Consider the following 19,964-nt stretch of genomic DNA (forward strand, 5'->3'; position numbering starts at 1 on the left):
ATGATGGTGAATGAAAATCTTGCAGAGTCAATAAGTGGATTAGCCTGTGCTATTCTCCACAGAGACAGTTCAGCCGACTTCCTTATCTCACCGAGATTCACAAAATGTGTCTAGACTTCTCAATTAGCAGAAAAAAAAACAAACAAAAAAAACTAGATACTGGTTGGAGCTTATCTGTCGTTTTGTTTTATCTCTACCTTTTACTCTTGCCAGACGTCAGTGTGGATTTTTTTTTTTATAAACACACAACAGTTTTCCATTAATACATCATCTCTGACTGAAAGCTCTGGCCTGATGTTTTGTGTTTCTATTATTAGAGATAATTGTGCTCTCTGACAAGTTATTGGCATGGTAATGACATCTTTTATGATAAATTAGTACCCCCGCTCTGTGGTGTACCTACACTATAATGTTTTACCAGACTGACTCTGCTGCTGCATTGTTCTGAGACACAATGTGTGTCACTCCATGCGACAACGCTCTGCAGACTGGATGTAGGAGGCAGGAATGCTCAGCCCAGCTCCGGATTTTAGCATATAAGGAGCTAGAATGAGTATTCCTATAACCCCTACACATTTATGATGTTAACCAATTTGCCCGTCGCTCACATATCTTTACTGGTGCAGGAACTCGTAGGTGAAAATTGAGACATCAGGCAAATAAAAAAAGTGCCACGCTCAACAATAAGCACTTACTGCGCCTCATTATGTGCTTCTCTCCCCACACACTGAACCTACTGAGCCACCATGACTCTGTGGAGAGAAATGGTGGGAGGGAGGCTGAAACTCAGACACTCTCAGCAACAGAAAAATATGAATATTTATCCTTTATAGTGGCAGCGTTCCAGGATAATCACCATACTGTCTATTGGAGGGAGAAGTGGACAGAATTAATAATGAAGGATACTCAGCACATCATTTTGTCCCCACCTCCCCAGCAATCTGGTCAGATCCAGGATTTTATATTTATTTATTACAACAGGAACATAAAGTCAGGTTCATGTTAGACTTGAGCCAGTGTGAAATTCACAGTGTGAGCTTGAGCAGTTTCATGCTATTTACACTCAAATTTCAAACAGAAATGGCTGCATGCAGTGGAACAATTACAATGGAAACTGGATTATTTTTTCAGTCACCAAAAAGCAAAATAAATATCACTAAAATAAATGTTCTCAGATGTTATGTATATTGGATATCTTGGGAAAACTGGAAGGAGACACACAGGATCACGGATCATAAAAGCACATTATAGGAGAATGATTGAGGTTAGCTGGTTTCAGCTCACTTTATTGAATCTCATCTTTATATTTCCTCATTGTGATTTCGTTATATTGAACTGGATGTACAACTTAGAGGGGGGTCTTTGTGATAAAAACTGAGATTTATCAGGTTTATGCTCTTTAAGGTTTGGCTTTAAAAGGACAAAAGGATTAATTTACTGTCTTTAATTCTTAAAGGAATTTATTGACATATTCCCACAGGTTCTTGTATGTTTTGATTTTAACATTTCATGTCTTTTTGGCCAGATACTTGAAACCACTTCCACATTTGCAGAGTTTCTAATCGATGAAGTATGGTTGTCTGACGACAATTTGTGGCATTATTTGTGATTTCATTCTGAATCTTAGTGGTTTTCACTTTTGAAAATGCTGTTTTTACATTGGCACTGTAAACTGGCCCACACCAAGTGCATAAGAACCGTCCCGTTCCGCATGTTCTCTCAGTGTGTTGCTTGTAATTTAAAAACGCAATTTAAATGCTGATGTAAATGTGATGTGATGTATTTCTTTTACATTTATTGGTCCAGAGGATGCATGTGCTGTACGTAATTACTTCAGTTTAAGCATGAGTAACTCCCTTTTTTTTCCTTTGATAATTAACTACTGAAAACACACGTTTCTAGTGTTCACTGCAGCCACACTTTAACCACGAACGGAGATTAGTCGCCATAAGCCCTTGGCAGCAGTTTGTTTTTGTTTTCCCCTCTAAGTAAACTGCAGGGAACTGGGAGCGCTGCAATTCCCAGTCAAAATGTTTTCCTGCTAAGCAAACTGCCGTAGAAAAGCAGGCAGTTGACAGCGCTTCTTACAGCATGAAAATGATTTTGACTAACAGGGACGGCTGTGCTGGTGGAACTGTTGTACGAGAATTATGTGGAATAGAGTGGGCACTCAGACAAAAAACAAGCAAGCAAGCTCAAGCAGATGGTATGGGAATACTAATTTGAATATGAAGTGTGGAACAGAGTTGATAACGGCTTATTTAACTGAAACATTGCCTTATTAAATGTACACTTAAAAAAAAGGGGAGACGTGAATATTGGCCTGTTATTGACTTACTATGAAATTAGTTCACAGATTAACATGTTTTTTTCAGGGGGAAACAAAAGAGATCTCTGGACAATTTCAGTTAGAAATCCAGCAATTCTCACAACGATGGCTGTTTCCTCTATGCAAGCATTGTTTAATCTCTCCAATCAGATGCATATTGAACCAAACTAATGATCAGTCACCACCAGATGTCTAATTGAGACATCCTTTCTTGCATCTGTCTCCCTTCCTACCAGTGGTGAATCTGTCTTAGGCCTCCAACACTCTGACCCCAGTCAAAGCTGATGAAAGCTTGATGGATTTTGGGCTGAGACACCCAGAGCTTGAGCCAGCTGAGGCCTCCTCGCCTTTCCAGAGAGAAAGAGAAAGAGAGAGAGAAACAGAGAAAGATATTGAAAAGGTGGGGGAGAGGAAGAATGAAGTCTGTCCAAACAGTCTGAAAAGGCTTGTTTTCTTTAAGTGCACAAGAGAACAGGAAAAGGTAATTAAATGGCCAAGTGGTGAGAGGCTACAGTGATGGATGGGTGTGAGAGACGGCTTCACAAACACACACGTATAAACACGAACATATTTTTTGCATTTTCTCCCTTGCCTTCCAGAAATATTCACTCCCTTTATTATCGTGGCGCAATCATAATCTATTTTATTTGGATTTTATGTGCACAACTGTAATATGGAAGGGAAATGATGCATGGTTTTCATATTTATTTACTATATTTTCATAATCTGATGTGCATTTTTGTTCTTCTCCATTGACTCTTATATACAAAGTGAAATTCAGGGGATCCAAGTTCCTTCCTGTTGTGAAAGACAAGAAGAAATCATTTTTTGAAAGACTTAAATCACCAAGTTTTTCCACAAGCACAGTTGGATACGCAGAATCCATGCGGGAGAAAATGTTAACATATTTGGTGGAAAGCATCTAGAAGTGCAGCAATAATTTGTATTTAGTGCCTTTTTATTCCCATTCCCTTAAATCAAATACAAAGCAGCTAACTGCTTACAAAGTCACCTATAGTGCATGCAAAACAACAGGTGTGGTGGAAAACCTATGGTAGTGGCAGCATCATGACGTTGGGGTTGCTTTTCTCCAGCAGAGATGTGGAAGCTGGTTGCAGTTCATAAGAAGAAACTTTATTTTTATCGGTTTTGAACGCAATTTGACACTATTTTGTGTTTCTCTTTCACTTAAACCAAAACAAAATACATTACAGACGTGAAAAAGTTCAAGGGAAACGAACCCAAGGCAGCAAGAGTTCAAATGGCTTACAGTGGCCTCTGAAAGGAGGAGCAGTAACTGTTAAATGGGTCGACGGTTTAGCAAAAACACACGAGTGATCACATATGAAGCTGAAGGTCAACAAAACTCACACGGACAGCGACGTCTCTGGTAATGCGCGTCGTGGGGAGCTGCGGACTGCAATGTAGGTTACTCTGAGATGTATCGCAGTGCATGAAATTCCCAAAAATAGAGCATGTCAGCCCGGACCGAAGTCAAAAAGGACAAGAAGGTCACAGCTTTTCTTTTCTGTTAAATCTTTGTGTGCTTCATCGAGTGGCTGGTTTGCTCCCCCCCTGTGTCACAGTGTGATGTTACGGGCAGGTGGTGCGATCGTGTGTTAAAAGTGTCACAGAGGGGAAAGCCTACTTGCATTCTGTCAGCAGTTCAGTGCCAGCTTAAAAAGGAAGAAACGACGAGAAGACAGAGGGCTGTCATCAGTCACTGAGCTCTTCTTGATTCTTCAGACACGATGATTTATATGCTCATTTAAAGGAAGACTGATTCTCAAATCCCAACAAGGCAAATAGGTTGGAGAGGGGATTATGACCTGCTGCTTTGTTCTGAAGATAGTTTGAAATGGTCATTTTTAAAAGGAAAATTGCTGATTTGAAAACCTTACTTTAAAGTAGTTGTAGCTTCCACCCTTACACTACAAAAACACAAAATCTGAAGTATTTTTCTCTAGTTTTTAGTACAAATACCTTAGAAAACTTCAAGTAAGACAAGTTAACTTTTGAGTAACTTTTCAGGAAGAAACTGGAGCCTGTTTTAAATAAATAATTACTTATTTTTGATGGAAAATATGCTAGTTCCACTGGCAGATTATTTCACTTATATTATATTATATTTCACTCATGGTATAAGTGAAATAATTTGCCAACAGATCTAACACTTTTTCATCAATATTAAGACGTTACTGACTTAAAACTAGGTCCTACATCTTGCTGAAAAGTTACTTGTAAGTTAGTTTTGTCTTATTCCAAGCGCTCTTAAAGAGCAGACCAAAACTACCTGATAAGATTTTGTGTTTTCGCGGTGACAGCTTCAGGACTTCTACAGTAAAATCCTCAGGATGAATCAAGCAGGTGGCGTTCCTGCTCACGTCCACTGCAAATGATTGAATTTGTAGCTGCGGTTGTCCGCTTGTTTTCTCTAAGGCTGTCGTCAGGTAGGTAATGACAGTCTTCCTGTGTTTCCTGAGACGCTTTGTTTGGGGAAAGTCTTATTACAGGTTTGCTTAATGTTGTCAAGTCAGCAGACCGTGGGCAAACATCTGTTTGATGTGATTTGTTGTACCGTCCCTTTTTGTGTTCCACCAAAGGCGTTCCCACAGTTAAGTAGCATGCGAGTGTGACATCCTGAGTCATTGTCTGTCTCTGCCTCCGAGCAGGCAGTGGTTAAATTTAATGGTCTGCATCCCCAGTCTGCTGTGGCTCTAAAAGCTTTACCTGATTTCTAATCAGAGCCACAGGCGAACTCGGGGAATCCGTGCAGAGTTGGTGGGTTTCCGGAGCTGAGATGGAGCAGGGGTCTGAGAGGGATTACACCTCTGGATGTGTTGCTTTTATCTTGGGAACGTAATCTGCCTTAATGCTCTGTGTTCACCCGGGGCAAGGCCAGCAGCTGTGCTCGTTTTTCTCCAACTTGGCTGTCAGAGTGAGCCGAGCTAACCTGTGGGAAAACGAGTCAGCCTCATGCTCCTGCGATCACCCTGGGACCCGGACGGGGGGCTCCTGCGGTTTATTGGGGGACCAATCTATCGGGGTTCTGCGCGTTTTAGGTCAACGCGTCTCAGGTCGAGTAAACAGATGATTTTCTTCCATTCAGGGAAAGTTAGAAGCGGAAAAGGTTCGGCAGTTTCTGTGTGGTCTTGATTTTACAAGAAATGCAGTCGGTAGGAAGTACTTAAGAGCTGTGATGTGTAAACAGGACTGGCACTGGTGTGAGAATAAGATATAAAGCAGTGTGGTGTTGCACTTACTACTTTTCAGGAATGTTTCCGTACCAGTAGAACAATAAATGGGAGGCTAAGGAAGGGGGTGAGAAGTGATTGAGCAATTAGATCTTAATCAGGAGCTAAAAAGGCTTATTTTTCAGTTTAATGAGAGAGACAGAGAATGGACCAAACAGCTGTGAATTCCTTTATGTCAACTCATATAATAGATAATGTATTCTGTCCCTTTAAACTGTTTTACATTTTGTAATTTTATTGGGATTTACCTCTCACCCAGTGACTACTGGAACGGCCAAGTAAAAGTCTAGACTTGAGAATATATAATGTTCACAGATGCTCTCCATCCGCACCCACTGAGCTTCAGAGGCTTTGCTCCAGAATGAGCAGAAATTTCCACCTCTAGATGTGTAAAGCTCGTTTAGAAATACCTCGAAAGACTTGGACCTAAAACTGCCTGAAAAATGTGGTTCCACAAATTACTGACTCAGGGAGATTGAATATAAATACGCGAAACACTTTTCAGGCATAATTCACCATTTTATGTTGCTCTAACACACAAAAATACAATAAATACGTTGAGGTCTGTGGCTACAATGAGACGAAATGTGACAAAGTTGAATACTTTCGCAGGACACTATGAATCACAGAAACCTGTCGCCTAAATAAACTCGGACTCTTTTAGGTGACGTTTTTACGAACATCTCAATCTTTTTTCTGAAACTCCTTCCTATCCTGTCTGCAGATTGAAACAATTTCACTTCACTCTCTTTCTTCCATTCCTGCAGAGGGTCACAGTGAGCTTTCATGCTTGGAAAATATCTGTCGGGCTCAACTGGAATAGAAAATATGGTGTCCCGGAGTATTTTACTTTCAATCGAGCGTGCCTAAAAGTGTCTCGGCAAGCGAGGGGCCTCATGCATTTCAAATCACTGTGACCTTCCCTTGATTTAGGTCAGCTGGTTGGATCTGGCCCGGTGCTCCACATCAGTGCTACATCAAACACTGAATGTAGAAACCGTTAGACGGCAGGGTCTCTGCTTTGCCTGGTCAGAGAAAGGGTGCAGCGGTAAGACGAGGTAAATGAGGTGTGATTTCAGTTCTGTTTGCACACTAAGGACACACGGGAGAGAAATCCCGTCCATCTTTCTCGCCGGTGCTCTCTTCCATAAGTGGTTGCGGCTGAACTTGTTTCCATCAGCCTCCGGGCATGGCCTGTCTGTGATGACACTCTCCATCAACCCACAGAGACAGTTGGCTCGCTGGCTCGTTTCTCTTGCTGCTGCCGCCGCCCTGGTTTTCATCACAGTTAGTGTGAGGGACGAAGACAAACTCCAGTCTCCAAGGACCGTGAAGGGTTCACTCCACCGGCTGGGCTTTCTCTCTCCACGGCGCTCAGTGCAGCTCGTTTCCATAATAAGGCCACAGTATCTGACTAGATTTGTCCCCAGAGTTTAATAAAGATCACCACTGACAGGCAGTAAACCAACACAACCATCCACACGCCTCCAGGCAAGGTCCACAACTCCTGCCTGCCTCCTCCCGCCTCTCCCTGAACCTCTTATGCAGCATTTTAGCACTCTTCACGGTGAGAAGCCGCAAGTTGGAAACCAAAACCAGCTCTCGTATTAACAATGGCCGCAAAGACCTGGAGAGGTTCCACGCCTCGTGCGGGGAATGCTTTGAGCATTCGGACTGCGCCGCAGCCTTGCATTACATACTTCTCTGAAGCGATGCTACCCTTCACACCCACTTGCACCTGTCAGTAATATATCAAACGGATAATAAAAGAAACAGTATGGCTTTGGGGCTTGCGCATTCATGCATCGTATGATCCATGCTTCTACTTTACGCCTATGGATAAGCCCTCAAGCGTTTAGCTGGAGCAGGATAAAAACAGCGTATGAGAAAAGTGTTTGAGCTGCTGCCTCTAGTTGAAGTATTTTATTATCGGGCAAAAATAACTTGAGTAAACCCAACATTTCTGTTTTCAAATGGTGATTTCATTGAAGTTAAAAGGATAGCAAAACTAATTTGCGGGTTCAAATCATAAACACTGTGACTGACCACATATTTTGAATAGTTAAGTTTCAGACGCCACACCCTGGCCTGCTTTCTTCTAGCAGGCCTTTAAAATCAAGAAAGCATTTAAGTAGAGCCTGTCTGACAACCTGGAATAGGCAGCACATCATGTGCAGAGCTAAAGAAAGTCAAGAACAGCTGAGAAACAAGCGGAAATGGTTCACAAAGTCATTTCTCAGGCTTTGGTGAACCAAACCACATTAAGAATCATTATCGACAATTGGGGAAAATAGGGAACAACGTTATTTCAAAAGCACATTGATGATTATTCGTTCAGGAAGTCACAAAAGAACCCAAACCAACATCTACAGCACTGCAGAGCGTACCGTAATATTGACCAAAAGACCCTTTTCACTTTTGCCAAATTCTTGATGATCAACAAGACAATGTTCAGTGGATTGACAAGATAAAACTGGGACAATTTGGAAGCTCAGCAATCCAGACATCATATCTGTGGTTAGGCATGGTGATAGAAAAGAGATGGTCTGGTGACGTTTTGTTGCTTCCTGGTTTGTTAGAAGTGCTGGAGTCATAAACTCGGCTCTCAGAAATTCCTGCAGGAACATTAGTTTGGGATCGTGAGGTAAAGTGCACTCCGTGCACGACTGGGTATTAAGTTTAGGGAGTGAATACTTTTCGAAAAGACTTCAGGTTTGTTTTATACCTTTTTTTCCCTTAAATAAAATCAGGTTATCTTTGTCTGATATTAAAATTGGTTCGATCTGAAACATTTGAGTGTGACGAACAAAAAGGTGTTTTCAGAAGGGAGAAAATCTTTTTTTTTTATTCCACTATAGCTCTTGAAATTTTTCTATAACCAGACCTCCATGAAATATGTGCCACTCTTGATGTCCTATATCGCTTTTCTTCACCTCTTCTCCTCTGTGGCCTTCAGTTTAATCACATCATTCGCCTCAACATCATCATCATCATCCTCATAATCTGTGCCACCTATCCTGCCTTGCGGCCGTGACCCTTTCTTCACACCGCTGGGCATAAAGCTTATGGACAGCTTTACAGGAGAAGGCCCACTCTCTAACCTCCAGAAGCCAAACTGAATAACAGATGGGCTCAGCTTTGTGTTTCGCTTTTACTGCGCCCCTAAATCAATGCCTAACAAAGCATGAAGAGGAAGACGGGCATTGATTTCATCTACCAGTCCCCCCGAGTGGGTAAAGGAGTGGTCGGAGGGTAAAGGGTGAAGGGGTGGGGCTTATTTATTTTGACTTTCCTTCAATTTCCTGCATACGGAAACGTGGACATGAAGCGAGGCCAAACTGTAAAAATAGCTGCCAGCGGCGTTTTCTATGGCTCGGTATCACATTGCACTCTGCTTTGTAATAAACCGTTTCATCTTCTGTCAGTGGATCTGTCCTGTTTGTGTTTAGATACGCTGCCTGGGTGAAAATACAGTTCTGGTGAGCAGTTTATGTGCACTCTGGATAGGTCGTGTGATTTTGGGCTCCCAGCGATGCATTTGGACCATTCAAGCATCGACAAGCTTCTGGCATAAATTGAGCTGTAAATCTGACTTCTCCTCTTATCAGAGTTGTTGAAACTGTCTACGACTTTAAGCATAGTTAATTCATTTAGGTGATTTCTTAATGTTGAGCTGATATTCTGATGTGTGTTTGGGATTAAATTTGACCAACTTTTAAGAATCCAGCTGTTGATTTGAGATGCAGTTAAAAAGCAATGAGTACAACAAAACACATCCTCAGCATGCTACCATGCTACCATCTAGCTACCATGCTAGATAGTTCGAACTGCTCTCTTTGCTTTAGTCCTTATCTAGACATGAGTCAGTGTTAAATCTATATATAGTCTAGATTTACATCTAGATATTTTGTCTGTGTTTACACATTAGACCAAGCAGTTCGATCCTTAAGTTGCTGCAATCGTTTAAAAATGTATAAAGAAGACAAACACATTCTCGAAATAATGCATAGAGGTTATGCAGCACAAACCAACACCTAACTGATTGGTTGTTATAATATTACAGTAATAAAATTAATGTGTAAAAATATAGGATTTTATATATAACATTTAGTGCTAAGAATCAAGAAAATAGTGGTAATGGTAGCATATTTACATATTGTGCTGATAAAAAGCAACAAATCTAAAGCATTGAAGATGTGAGCTCTGCAACAAGGCGCTTTCTACTCAACACCTGAGCTGTAGTCTAAATGTTAGCTTGTCTGTCTTGTAATTTCCAAGTAGAATTACTACATTGTTATACAGTGGCTGCACAGTTGAATCTTTGAAGCTAAGTTTGTTATCACACCTTGGTAACACAAAGATGACTCGGCGCTGAGAACCTGTTGAGGAATGGAGTTTAATTGCTATTAGTTAAAAACAGTGAGGCAATGGTACAAGGATGACAGCAAACAAAAATGAAACGACAGAAATAGATGAAATGTTCTGGATTTACTGGTTAAGAAGGCCTCAAAGACATCTCTGCGAAACAATGTCCTGATTAGGTACAAGGTAATCATTATTTAGAATTTTTTTTTTTTTAAATGTATCATTAAGACCAAACATCTCAACCCTTTGTCTCCTCTAACAGCAAATCCTTCCCCAGAGTGATTTTGTCCTGTTTGTACTGGTGGACTTGGACCTTGGTTCTTCCTGGATTGAGAGATACTTAGATGTGATTTGATGATCCGACTGCATAGTGATTCCAAACATACAACCAAGCTGAGCCGAGCAGCCTGGTTTCACAGCTATCCTATTAAAAAAATATGGGATTTGCTTAAAAGCTTGGCCAATGGCTGGAAACTAAATAATTCAAATGGTCAAAAATCTGGCCAGCGTTGCTGGAAAAAGCTTTCTGATGGCTGCCAAAAGTGTTACGTCTTTGCCATTTATTACGGGTAATTTTCTCCAAAATATCGGTTTGGTTTTATGTACATTTTCATCGGTAGGTTTATTTTCATATTGAGTGGGCTAAAGAAAATCCCAAATGAATTACAAGGTTAAGAAAGCCACGTATTAATTTAATATTCACAGACATAATGCATTTAGACTTCTGAACAATGCTGGATTCAGGGCCCACAACCGTTTCACATTTAACTGTAAGCTTCTTACATTTAAATCCCTCAACAAGACTACAAGGCTGAAGCAATAATGTCCGCCTGCGACTGTGCTGCACTTGCTAATCCATAAGACAGTTGCTGAGCCGTTTACAGTGAGACTAAATGAGACATTTCTTTTCCACCCCGTCCGTGTTTACATGTAAAATAGGCAGCTTGCAAATAATTAACTTGAGCCACTTAGTTAACATTAGACTCTGGCTTCCTATGACTTCACGCACTACTATCCTTTATGTAAACCTTATTGCGGCTATCCTGTAAAGCTCAATTAGGCAGCAGTTTGACAGTCAGTGAAAAGCATTGCTGATATGTGTCCATTATGCCTCATAAGGCTGGTGTTTGCGGGGTTGTCTGCGTATTGAGCTGCCTTCAACCAGGAGCTGATTTAGAGTCCCTCGGCCGGCCTCTTTGCTCTCTGCGCCTGTCGGGTTAGCTGTATTAAGTGGCACTGCATTAGAGCAGTAGATTGTTGTTTTCCTCCACTGTTTCTCTCCTCCTGATCACCACAGAGCTTCTGCGGAGCAAAGGTCTCATAAACATTTATGTGCGGGCTGTGAGCTCCTGTCTTAGGCCATGAGTCCACAGGGCAGCAGCCTGTAGTGCCACTTTATGCCTCTTAAGAGACCAAACGTGTCTGATGGTGTGTATGTAGACATAAAGTTATATTTCATCCTTACTTATGTTTTGAATAATTCAATCACCGCTCTGCACGTCTCCTGCTTACTTGTGGAGTTAGTTATTTTGAGTTTTTTTTGTTTTTTTCTTTTGTGGTTTATCATATGTTTTCACGCTGGGAGACTTATCATATGTAAATAATTTTTGCTTTGAGCGCTGCCACTTTGTTTTATCACTCCCTCTAAGCAGAGATGGAAAGCTCGGGGAGCCTTCTTAGAAACAAAATGGAAAGACAACAAGGCCGTCTCTGAAGCTCAAAGTTTTCAGCACTACAAAGTATTTTAAGGAATATTTTAATGTAGTCGTGATGAATTAGCCTTCCCCAAAACTTTCCTTCAGAATTTCTTTTAAATCTTAAACTTACATGATCCAATCATAGGTTTGTGGCAGGCCATTAACCTGCCAACACCAATTTTAGCTCATTTATATTTCTCTTTGAAAGTTATAATACATAAAAAGATACAGGATGGAGCAGCAAAATAATTTTTTTTCTACTCTTACTGATATTCTGCATCTCTGAAATGCAACAGACACTATTAAATGAAATGCATGAGCAGATGCTGACCTCCTCCATCTCCTGACTTAACTTGTGTAATTTCTTTCCCTGCAGGACCCTGGATATGCAACCTTCCTGTTCGATCAGCTCCAAACACCTGGGAGCCATGAACCTGACTGCTGCCAGGTGTGCTCCACGCCTCTTCACCAGCTGAGGAAGGAGGCCTTGCAGGCACTCCACTCTCCTGTTCTCGCCTTCGGCTCAGACATGGCAGCGTTGCCCACCACGTCCGCTCAGCAACAGCCTTCCAGAATCGCTGGTTCGTCCGCAAGTGTCCATGCCAAGCAGTTAGTGAAAGGCCAGTCTACGAACCGCTCTATCCTGCCTTTGGGGGAGCGGCACAAAGTTCCAGGCTGGGCCCAGAGCCCTTCTGCCTCTTCGGGGTCTAAGACCAGTGTGCAGGTGACGGTGGCAGGAGGGCAGCTTACTGGATCTTTGAGCACCGTCACCATCCAGGCACAGCAGTACCTCGATGGGAAGTGGAGCATCTCTACAGTCAATAACTTTCTGCCTCAGCCTAAGCAGGTATGTCTGTACAATATGGAAATTGCACAATCTATTTGCACAATTCATCTACAGATGCTGTTGTCTGATAAAAGAAACATCTCTGTAATGTTCCCCCCTTTTAATTATTTGCATACATTTGCACACATTTTTACACCTCTTAAAATTCTAGTTTTCAAACCAACTGTAAATCAGTGTTACGTTACTTATGGCAAAAGCATAATGAATTTGAAGTGGGAAAAGCTGATTTAATACCTTGAAATAGTGTGTATCTACTTTGTCGTTTTGAAAATTTGGACCCAAACAAAATGTATTAATTTCTGTAATAATATTGTGAAGTGGAAGGCAAATGATAAGTGGTTTCAACCGTTTTCTGTAATTGATTCCTTTTCCCTATAAATGAACGACATCCTCAGCATGATGCAGCCAACACCGTGATTCCTTGTGTGGATGTGCCAGTAGTGTTTTGTAGTTTGATGCACTAAATATATTTACTGGCATTAGAGTAAAGGGTGCTGAACGCAATTTCACCACACTTTCAAATTTTCATTTGTGGTAAAAAGTCAAAACCATGTATCATTATGCTTCCACTTCAGTATTCATTACTTTGCATTACAGCAAATTCCAATAAAGTACACTGGAATTTGTGTTTGTCACCTGACAAAATAATAATAATAATAATAATAATAATAATAATAATAATAATAATAATAATAAACATATTTATACATGTTTAAGAAGTGTACTTTTGAACCTGAAACTACTTTTCTAAGGTAGTTTAGCTTAAACATCTAATATTTGAACAATATCACATGCAAGAAAAACTAAGTGATTTACATATTCTGTAATGTGAACCACAAAAATGCCACCATTACCGTGTACGCTTACGGATTATAAACATCACCCTGCAGCTCTCATCACATCAACCGTCACAAATGTGAGGAAATGAAGCCTTGAAGAGAGCTGTTGACTCAAAGCTCTACAGGAGTGCTGACCTCTTATTGCCTGGTGTTCTGACTGATCTAAGGTCAGAGGTCATCCCAGCAGTATTCTGCTGACCTCATCCTCAAGGGTATATTTAAATAACCCAGGCCATAACTCTTTATGTCTCCTTTGGTTTATTAGATGTGTGACTGGCGTGGATTCTTTTCTTTTTTTGACTTGCTGTCATGATTAAAGGCTGACGCTTTTCAATGATTTAAACTGTTTCATTAGAGGATGTGATCTCCAGCATCTCAGAGCTTATCTCTGCCTGCTGATGGGAAGGCGCTTTGCTTTACTGCAGAGTTACTTCCTGCAAAGACGGTGACATCTGTTGTCAGACCTAACTGAGAGACAAATGTGACATTCTGCAGCTGCCAGGCTCTACTCAGATTAAAACAACATATGTTAATGATATCTCATGCTGTAGCACCTAAGAAATTAGCAAACAGTGACTTGCAAATGTGAGCGTTTGTCACAATACAAGCACAAACAGTGAATTTGATCTGAATTTCTGTGCTAATAGACCAACACAAAGTAGAGCATATTGAAGAAAAAGAGCTTCTTTTTTCCTTTTTTTTTCTTTTTACAAATATAAACCTGAAGTATTGCATGCTTTCATTTTCGAACCTTTTCACTCTCACACCCTTAAAAAATCACTATAAAAGCAGTTGCCTTCGGAGGTCAGATAGCTATTACACCCTGGCTGTGTTTAATTTAATCTCAGTATAAATATAGCTGTTCTGCAAAGGCCTCAGAGGTTTCTTAGAGAACATTATTCGACAAACAGGCATCATAAAGACCAAGAAAGTGCAGACAGGTCAGGGATACAGCTGTAGAGAGAATTTACTAGCAGAGGTGAGCTGCAAAATAAAGTCCAAGGAAGGTTTAAACATTTCACCCGGTACTGTTTAGTCCTTTATACGAAAAAAGAAGAAGAATGGCAACATGCGGGGCAAGGGGAGCATTGATCAGAGAAACAGCTCAGAGGCCCATGAGAGAGATCAACAACTCAGGCAGGAGAATTGGTTAGCAGAGCAAACATTAGTTGTGCACCCAAGAACTCTGACCTTTGTTGGGAAGTGTCAAGAAAAAGACATTATTCATTAATTCATGACTTGGAAAAAAAAAAAGAAAAGATGTTCGGATATGTCTTCTATTCAATCTGAGTGAGCTGGACATATTTACACACCTCAAACACCTTGCAGCTCTAATTGCAGGTAAAGTGTGAAGAGGGTTCAAAAACGTGTTGACTCAACGTCCAGGTATTTATTTGTCTATATATATAAAAAGGAATCAGAAAACCATGTTTAATTTTCCTTCCACCTCCATCCTGTTACATAAGATACTAAATAAATAAAATGAAGTTTTTGATTGTACAGTGACAAAAAGCACAAAGAATTTCAGTGGGTGTGAATACTTTTGTGAGACACTGAACTTGTAAATCTCCCCGGCTTTGTTTTTTTTTATTTTTTAGTATAAATAAATGAAGTCTCCGGGTATTCGTTTCTTCCTCATGCTTGAAAAGCCAAAGACAGATTTTCTTTTCCCACCAGTAATGTCAACAAGTGCCTGTAGAGATGGTTTATGGGGGACCATCAAAAGCTTTTAGCTGCTCGTATGCAGCCTGGCTTAAACCAAATGCCCTGGCAAAGACAGGAGAGACTGACTCGTGTTCTCCATCTTTGTGTCTAAAAGCAATTAGCGGCTCTCGAAGCCTGGGTGAGTTATTCAAAGCCCGCAGCCGAGGCTGAGGCCGTCCTCGCTCTGGGAGAAATATCCCCTCAGGACATCAAGCTACAAACGCAGCGGTTTCTTTCATTAAAACCAGATCCTTCAGGATGACAAAAGCCCACACACTCTCTTGAGAACTGGAAGTTACACAGTGCTGAAAGGCACAAGATTCCCACTCGTGTTCCCAGTACAGAGAGTTTGCTGCGCCGTTCTGGCAGGAGGAGCAAACATATACTGTGTGTGTTTTATGCAGATATTCTTCAGGGAATGTCAAACGCGGTTTCTGGAGTTCACTACACAGCACCCAGAATCTCTAATGTGGGTTTTGTTTAGCATGTTTGCTGCGTCTATTGGAATAAAACAGAAGGGGATCTTTAATAATGGGTGGTTTAGTCATCAGACTTAAAGAATTTCCTGTCTTAAATCTCAGCTGGAGTTTGGATCTTCTCTTCCAGGCTGCATAAACTTTCCCTTGGTTGTCTAAAGTTGATTTGCCCTCTCGGTGTTCATGTTCTTAGTTGTCTGTCTTTTTGTGTTGATCCTTTGAGTTGAGTGACTGCCTGTCCTGAGTGAACCACACATCTCACCTTTCATTGTCTAAGATGAGCTTCAGCCCTCACAACCCTGAGAAGGACAGAGGATGTATGCAGCCTACATGGAAGGACACGAAGTTTACTCCCCTAACTACTGGTTTTGGTTAAAGTTTGTTCAGTTTTTTACCTGTCCATGTCAATGAATGGAAATTACAGTGGATCCCTTGTATTCACAGAGTTTAGGGATCACAACTGCCTGGAAAAGCAAACATCTGCGAATACTTAAGAAACTCTAAAAATGATTGTAACAGCCTATTTTAATAATTTCAAACAGCAAATATGCCTTAGGATGCATTAATACGCACAACGGAAACCATCCTAGCATTAACATCCACATTCTTCTTTATCTCAACAATTTGGAGTTCAGTCAATCAGGACCAAGAAAAAAGAAGGGCACTCCTTGATTGGCTGCTTTTTCAAATGACAGCCAATAGCAGAAGTAACATTTCGCCCAGGTATTTCAGTTTCCTAAGTATTTTTTAGATATGATCTGTGAAAAAAAATCCACAGATAAAAGCATTTTCCCCAAATGATTTGGAGTTACGTTCCACAGACGAGTCAGCAGATAGGTGGGGTCCATTGTATTTAAATTAACTACAAACAGTAATAAAATATATTTGTTTCACATACCTCATAAACACATTAGAAAAAAATATATACATTATTTATTAATTATGTTATAGCCATGTTATGGGACTTGTGACAGACATTCACTGACTCTCTTACCAAGGAGGGTAAGTCAGAAAATGTCCTTTCAATGAAGCTGGCTGTTGTGAAAATGCCATAACCAAACAGCAATGAAAAGCTGAGTTTAGAGAAAAAAGGACATTGTCAAAAGGGAGATGAAATGCTGGACCCAATAGTACTGACAAGTTGAAAGGAGACATTTAATCAACCCGTGTTTTCCTGAAACCTCTTTACTCGCACAGATTAGTGCAATAATTGGTGCAGCACGAAGCCTGGGTTTGGTGTTGAGCGAATATACTGTACAGTACATGACCATACTTTACAGCAGGCTGGCAGTTCATTGTTATTCTTTTTTTACTGATCTCATTTAAAATTCACATGTTATGTTACACTGAATGTAAGCTATAACCATCAAAGCTAACAGACATACATGTTTGAAATGTATGATTGTGTTTGTAAGGGATCTAAATCACAGCTTTCACTGTTGGAAACAGTGAAATAAATACATCCTCCATGCTGTTTCAATTTCCTGAGCTGTGCATGTAGAACTAGGTGTGATTTTTATTCTCGGGGCTCTCTTTGCCAAGCCAGAACAATTTGACATTTCAAAAAGTTATCTTGCTCTAGCTTCGGTATGACAAGAGCTTTTAGCGGCTCCCGCAATTTGAGTGGATTACAATATGAGCAGCGCTGTTCAGACCGAATCAAATCAACATTTTTCATTCTTTGCTTTAAAATTTCCAAAACCGCATGCAGACTAATCTACTTGCACTCAACTTTTTGAGGATTTCCGCTCTTCACCACAGTGGCTGGCTGCCTCCGCAGCCAGCTCCACTGCCACCAATTTTCTAGCCAGCAGACGATCTTGGCTGCTGCTGCCTTGCTGCAGCTGTGCTCGAATGGCAAAGAGCCACAGACGGCAGTGGTGACAAGAGAAGGAAGGAAGAAGGTTGAAAATTCCACTTTTCTTTCTTTGCTACTTGGGATGTGGTTGAATATTTGTATTTGGTATTTTCTGTCAAGATGGCCTGAACAGTGTTATTTCCTCACCCAGAAGGAAACCCGTATCATTTAGCAGTCAATTCTCAACTAAGCTGGACTTTGTTGGTTATGGAGGCCTACAGAGAACAACAGCAAGATCAACACAAAGCCTATTTCACCCCAGCTGTAATCGTCTATTGACTGCAGGGAGTCAAAGGTCACAGTGGACTCCTGGTGGACAGAAGGGAAGATGGTCCGTTGATTGAATGCTGACCTGCAATGCTCACTACTGGACTCCAGAGCACCCGCTCAACCAACCCTTATAAATTTTTGTCATTTCTTCACTTTTCCTATTATGTTTAAAATTTCATTGCTTTCTCTTTTCTCCTTTCTCTGCTTTATCTGTTTTATCCCATTGAAAGAACCAAGGATAAAGGACTGGGGGTGAGAGGGTGGGAGGCCAGCTCATTAGTGACTTTTGGTGCAGACAGCCGAGCGCACATGGCTCCACTGACACAGCCTAATTACCTGACCGGGGGATAGATTCTTCTCCTCAGCCATAATCAGGGCCATGCCCGGTCCAAGGCTGCAGGGAGCGGCTTGGGTGTGCAGCTTAAGTCTCCTGCATTTATACCAAAGGGACATTTCTGCTATAGGCGCTGGGCCCAAGCTCAAATGTGTCTGTGTGTGTGTGTGTGTGTGTGTGTGTGTGTGTGTGTGTTGAGTCTGCATTTTGTCCATTTTGAGCCTGCACCACAGCTCCACCTGTGCCCGGCTGTCTGTGTGTCCTCCTCAAATTTGCTGCCACTTGATTTAAAAACAGACCCTCCAACGACTCAATCAGCAGCAGATGTGATGAGCTGCACACCAGCTTCCTGTACGGCTGCGTGTGAAGTGCTCTAGTCTTTCATGCCAGAGTGTAATGGGTCCACTTCGCTGGTATGCGCTGAATTCCTAACTTGTCACCGACTCCAGCTTTGGAGTGAGGACTTTCTGCCACATATTTAGTGTTTCTGCATAATGCCTGAAGTTATAATGTCACACATTGAGCCTTATCCAACTTATCCTCCATCATTATGTCTCAAGGCAGCAAAACTTGATTATTTTTATTAAATAAGGGTGCTATTTAGAACTTTACCAAGCTCAAAAGATCACCGTTTGACAACTGCTCCAGGATAACACAACACTGCAAGCAGCAAGAGTCAAGTTTCTCATTTAGACATTAGAACGTAAGTCTGACAAGCAGTTTTGGCATTCAACTGGTGCAGCTGTCAGTCAGTAATGATAAATAACTTTATAATAAGTGTTTTGGAGGAAGTTATTTTTGGTGCCAAGGAGGAATCCGGTCCAAACTGCGACGTGGTCAATCTGAGTACATCATTGGTTAATTCAAAGCATGTTGCTGAGCACCTGGTGTTCAAGTGTTACAAATAATTAAAGGAGCAACAAAAATATCAATAATTGTAGTGTTTTGTTAGTAGCATTGCTGAATAAAATATGATCTCTGGTGGGAATGAACTTGTTGTAGTTATGTTGGCTCCAGCTGAGGAGTACAACTGGTTCATGCTTCAGAGATGGACCAAAAAACTGACTTCTAGACATAAAATAGGTCTATTTACTACTAAGTAGTCAATTGACCGTTGAAAAGCCTTGTCTTTCTTTTCAATCTATGAATTTGCTACAACTGATCTTTTTAAAACTCTGACCTAATCTTGCTTTAATCAGGGGTCCGGGCTATTTATCTCAGTAACTCACCAAAATACTGACACTAAGTACATGGGTGTGATATAGTTTGTTTACAGCTACAAAAGTATGGAAGAAGGTTGATATTAAAATGGAGTATGAATCAATGAAAGGTGGAATTGACCCGATGAAATACAGCAAAACAAGTTTGCATCTTTTTTTCTGCTGCAGTCAACATCAGGTCATATTCTTGCCAGCCCAAAATTGACTAAATATTAAATTTCAACTTTAAAAAAAAAAAATTGTTAAGCTTGTTTGATCACCCTGAACCTACATCGCGTGCTGTAAATGTTTCTTGCTTCAGGATTTTTGAGTCAGATGCGTAGCTGCTGCATACACGGCTGTGTTTCATAACAGCGAGTGAAATATAGTTTCAGCAAGAACTGACACTGCTCAAGGGCTGAATCAGGTGCGGCACACCTCGGTTTATTCCTGTTCTGTGGCCTGCTTCCTCAACAGGGCGCGACTTGTACAGTATGCACAGCTGACACACCTCCTAGTTGTTTAAGCTATCCACAAACCACAGGCAATTTCTTTACCCTCTTTAAAACTCGCTCTCAGACATTTTGACTCAACCTGCTTGAGTGCCAAATTAGCCATGGACGTATAGATATAATCGGGGGTGCAGAGTGAGCTAAATCACTAGTGATTTAATTGCTAATTAAATGCGGGTTATTGCTTAATTACAGTATGTTACATCCAGAGCAACCTTGTGAGCGGTGCCAGAATCAATGAATGGTGCAGCATCCCTGTTGTTCTGTGGGGAGCTCTCTG

At 41.0% G+C, this 19,964-nt stretch overlaps 1 protein-coding gene across 3 annotated transcripts in view; it reads left to right on the plus strand.

Annotated features, from left to right (window-relative positions):
• Positions 1–19,964, plus strand: part of kif26ab (kinesin family member 26Ab) — a 79,813-nt gene that overhangs the window by 20,087 nt on the left and 39,762 nt on the right. For all 3 annotated transcript variants that reach the window (XM_015034191.1, XM_015034192.1, XM_015034193.1), the window contains exon 3: positions 12,022–12,492. In XM_015034191.1, coding sequence (XP_014889677.1) covers positions 12,022–12,492 — 471 coding nt within the window. The remainder of the gene's footprint in view (positions 1–12,021; positions 12,493–19,964) is intronic.

Source organism: Poecilia latipinna, unplaced genomic scaffold (assembly GCF_001443285.1).
Source record: "Poecilia latipinna isolate Pla-1442-1.1 unplaced genomic scaffold, P_latipinna-1.0 Scaffold290, whole genome shotgun sequence".
NCBI lineage: Eukaryota > Metazoa > Chordata > Actinopteri > Cyprinodontiformes > Poeciliidae > Poecilia > Poecilia latipinna.